This window comes from Anguilla rostrata, chromosome 15 (assembly GCF_018555375.3).
Source record: "Anguilla rostrata isolate EN2019 chromosome 15, ASM1855537v3, whole genome shotgun sequence".
Taxonomy (NCBI): Eukaryota; Metazoa; Chordata; class Actinopteri; order Anguilliformes; family Anguillidae; genus Anguilla; species Anguilla rostrata.
Genome location: NC_057947.1, coordinates 34,410,703 through 34,414,938, shown reverse-complemented (window position 1 = coordinate 34,414,938; position 4,236 = coordinate 34,410,703). Strand labels below are relative to the sequence as shown.

General features: G+C 45.6%; 1 protein-coding gene across 1 annotated transcript; it reads left to right on the top strand.

Annotated features, from left to right (window-relative positions):
* Positions 1-281: 281 nt before the first annotated feature.
* On the top strand, positions 282-3,848 carry LOC135240363 (small ubiquitin-related modifier 3-like). The gene is made up of 4 exons (XM_064309744.1): positions 282-442; positions 1,729-1,857; positions 2,175-2,246; positions 2,942-3,848. Exons 1-4 carry the CDS (start codon positions 422-424, stop codon positions 3,002-3,004), a joined length of 285 nt encoding a protein of 94 aa, XP_064165814.1. The 5' UTR covers positions 282-421; the 3' UTR covers positions 3,005-3,848.
* The last annotated feature ends 388 nt before the right edge of the window (positions 3,849-4,236 follow it).

The window sequence follows — 4,236 nt, the reverse complement described above, 5'->3', positions numbered from 1 at the left end:
TGCATTTACAGTCGCGTGTCTAAGCTCAATAGCGCCCCTTGCGTTTATACAAAACATAACGACCACAATTCAGATGTCGGAATTGAAAGCGTATGCGTTTTTATTTAAGCTATTCTTAGATTCGGTTTATTGATTTTTCACCTCAGTGTTTACTGTAGAATGTACAAAGAAAGGAAAGCACCTGATGATGGAATGTCAACCCCGCGCGACCAAGAAGTTTAAAATATATATGCGCGCTCCCGGGTCCGCGTTCCCGATATAAAAACACCACGTGACCTATTACAGTCCAATCGGTTTGCAGAGAACAATAGACCAAGTGCGCTCCCGACAGCAGAGAGGACTGGGAGAGGTAGGAAAGAGCCAGCCAGAAAAATCATCTGCAAATTCTCCGCACATCTACAAATCAGCGCTAAACGACAGCATGTCTGAAGAGAAGACAAAGGTAAAAACGCGATATATACAAAACAGCATTAACGACCAGTTGTATGAGGTTTGTCAGCTCTAAATTTGTGCAAAACGGTTTACGATGGCCGGATTGCGAATCTGAGCGGGTGAAATGTAAAGACAATGGTTGGCCTATGTGCCGGTTTGGTAACCGGTATCTGTGGTTGATACACAGCTGCTTTCGGTAGAATACTACAAATAATAATGTAAAATATCCTGTGATGCGCGATCTGTTGAGTGAAGAGCACCATTGAATCTGCGCCATTGTTTCTGTCTGCCGCGCAATCTCTTCGGGATGGAATTCAGCTTCTGCGTTTGCGGGGTTTTCTTTGTGAAACTGAATTGCTGCCTGCCAGTGTTCTTACGTTTTCTGCGTAGCAAATGCCGCAAGAACAGCGGATCTGAGCGTAAAGATGCACCACATTGAAAAGCCGCCATTAGAAAGCAAAGCGCAAAAACTGTTCGGCACAACACGAAATCAATGCTTGCCTGCTGGATGTTATATAACGATTTTGTTGGTGGCTAGCTACCTGCTAACAAATTAACAGCACATTTTGCGCGAAGTTCTTCGGAAATTGGAAGCAAGATGGTTAAACTAAATATGTGCAACCAGCTAAGTTATCCCACAAGCTAACGCTGCGTTGTGCTGGGCAGCTAGCTAACTTCGATTGCTGCAAAACAGCAAGCTATTTAGTTGTAACTAATTGTACGGCTAAGTAGTGCCATGCTTTGCATCAAGCACAGGAAACTTTATTGTCGCTAACTTGCCATGGCTAACTACCTAGTTCGTTGTAACGTTAGGCTCGTAAACGTTATGTGTATTTTATTCCTTCAGAAATGGTTGAGTTGCTACCTAGCTAATTCATTCGACAACGTAGTGCATTCTATAGGTATAGTTACACAGTAAAGCTAAATAGCTTGCAAGTTAGATCGCTAGACTGAAGGCAAGATGGACAACGTCTGGCAGATGTTTCGGCGCAATAGGACTAACTATGGGTTATTACTCTACAACCACTATACCGGGTGCAGATGCACTTTTTTTATTTTTGTCTTTTGATTTCGGATTGAAGTCTGGTAATTGTATGCTGCTTCGTTTGCGTCCCAGAGTGTTGGTCGCAGTGATATGCGGATGGATTTGAGCGCAAAACGAAAGCAGTTTGTTACCCCTGTGCGCGCGTTCACGCGTGTGTGTTTGTGTGTGTGTGTGTGTGTGTGAGAGAGAGAGAGAGAGGGAGCGAGCGTGTGATGGACTGATCCGTGTGTCGTTTTTTTTGTACTTTGCAGGAAGGTGTGAAGACCGAGAACGACCACATTAACTTGAAGGTGGCCGGTCAGGACGGGTCGGTGGTGCAGTTTAAAATCAAAAGGCACACGCCCCTCAGCAAATTAATGAAAGCCTACTGCGAAAGACAGGTGAGCACTTTTCTCAAATGAAGATATCTTGGTTTTTCAGTTCATTGAGCTCAGGCCAGAACGTGCCATTTTTTGGTCATCGGCACACGTGTACATGTATGGATCACACACCGTCACGATTTGCCTTGGAAGTCAACCGGTAACCTTGCTGTAAATGAATATCATAAGAACATAACCCAGAGCTGATGTAAATCTGGAGGGAGGGGTTTGCAGAGCATGAACACAGTGATGTTTTAAATGGTGGTCTGATTTTATATTTCGAAATTGTTGGGTTTTTGGTCATGCTTATGTAAATATGTAACTTTTTTTTTTTTTAGGGTTTGTCAATTAGGCAGATTAGATTTAGGTTTGATGGACAGCCGATCAATGAGACGGACACACCGGCACAGGTCAGTATGCCCACCCTAGTAGAGTGACTGTGTTGGTATGAATGGGGAAATGTAAGGTTGCTGTGTTCTGTGTGTGATGTGTTGCTGTGACTGCATCTGCAAGGCTGTGTTTGATGTGAAATGCACTGCATAACAAATGCAATGCCTGTTTTGGGGGGGGGGGGGGGGGTTTGGGCTGTTTAAGGGCATGCATTTTTCCTAACTGCAAACTGCAGACACGCAGCATTGAAGTTCCCTCCCTTCACAGTGGATTGGCTCTTTAAAGGTTGTTGCTGGCAGTCTTCAGCGTCACTTGGACCGGAAGGCCACACGGTCTGTTGGGGAGTTCATTTAAAATAAGCAGTCACCGCTGTGTAGCGCAAGCTGGTTGACGTTATTAGGATTTTCGTAAATGTGTTTTTTTCCGCCCCTCCTGTTAACTTGCGTTCGCTGCTGGAAAGCATTGTCAGGAGAGGGGTAGTGTAGCTCACTGAACCCACGCCTGAAGCGCTTCCTTCAAAACGCTGCTTCAGAACACTGCGTCAAACACGATCTCCTCGGACTCTGTTTCCTTGGCAAACATTTCATGTATTGGATTCAGATGATGATGATGATGATGATGATGATGTGTGTTGGGTGCAGTGTGTGTGCCTGGGAGTCGTTACTGTCGTAAATGTGCCGAGGCTGAACACAAGCCGTCTGGCTCTTGTTTTCAGCTGGAGATGGAAGATGAGGACACTATCGACGTATTTCAACAACAGACCGGGGGCTGCTCCTAAGGACGGACCTCTTTCCCTGCAGACTGTACAGACTTCGTACCTGGGGAACATCAGCTCAGCTATTTTATTTCAGTTTTCCTCCAAACGCTCTTCACCTTTTTTTTTTTTTGTTTGTTTTAGTTTTGTTTTTGTTTTTTTTTTTGTAACTCCACCTTCCTCCCACTCCACTCTAAAGGGGGGAATCGTGGGGTTTGTGTTAAATGTTTATGTCAGAGAGGACATGGTTTTAGACAGTGTAAGTGACTTTGCCTGGGGAGTGAGCAGTTTTCAGACACCCTCCCTGGAGTCTGCATCAGTAGTGGTGTCTTCAGGGAGTCGGGGGCGGGGGGGGACTCTTTAACTCATCGACTTCCTGTTCAAAACTCTGTCCTGTTTAAAAGGTCAGGGCGACAGAGGTCATGATGGGGGCAGGCCAGTTTTGATATTTGTCATGTGGAATTTAGTGTGCCTGTGGTCAGTGTTCCAATGCACAGGGGGGTCGGGTGGGGGGGGGGGGATCCCATAGTGATGTCATTAGATCTGCCACAAACTGAAGGAGCAGCAGGCCTTTGGAGTCTCCTGCGGTGTGGGGCGTATATTTTAGGTCCGTCTCTGTTCTGGGTACACGTGCAGATGAAGTGTTTTCTCCTTTTTTTTTTTAATCAGTGCAGTTTGTTCAAAAGCCTATTTCTCTGCCAATGACCGGTATATGGGAGCTGTTCATTTTCCTTGGACTCAAACCATATCGAGCGAATTGAGGGTCGGGAAGCTATTGTAATGGATGAGAGAGAATGAGATTGTGTCTGGACCAAATGCTATACCCAGTATTCTGATCAATAAATGTTTTGAGATTCTACAAAAAAAACCACCGTATGTTTTCTGTTTAATGCCTCTGAGGAAGCTTTTTTAAAAAAAACAATTTTCTAGGGTTTTTTTTTTTTCTGCCCTGTTGAGGGGTCGCCATGAACGTTAGAAAAACAGCCGTTTGTAATAAGCTTGCGCTGTCCTCCCTCTCCGCCCCAGACGTTTTGTGGTCTAAAAAAAAAAAAGGGAACCTTCCCTGACTCGACTGTCAGCCCAGACGTTCACTTCTCAGTTTTGGGGTGAAGCTTCTCGGTGGCACGCTCGGAGAAACCCCCCTATCGCTTCGGGGCGCACGTGCAGTCGGGGACGGGCACAATCGGCGAACACACACACACACACACACACACGCGCCACCAATCCTCACACAACTCTGCTAATGTGTGCTTTTA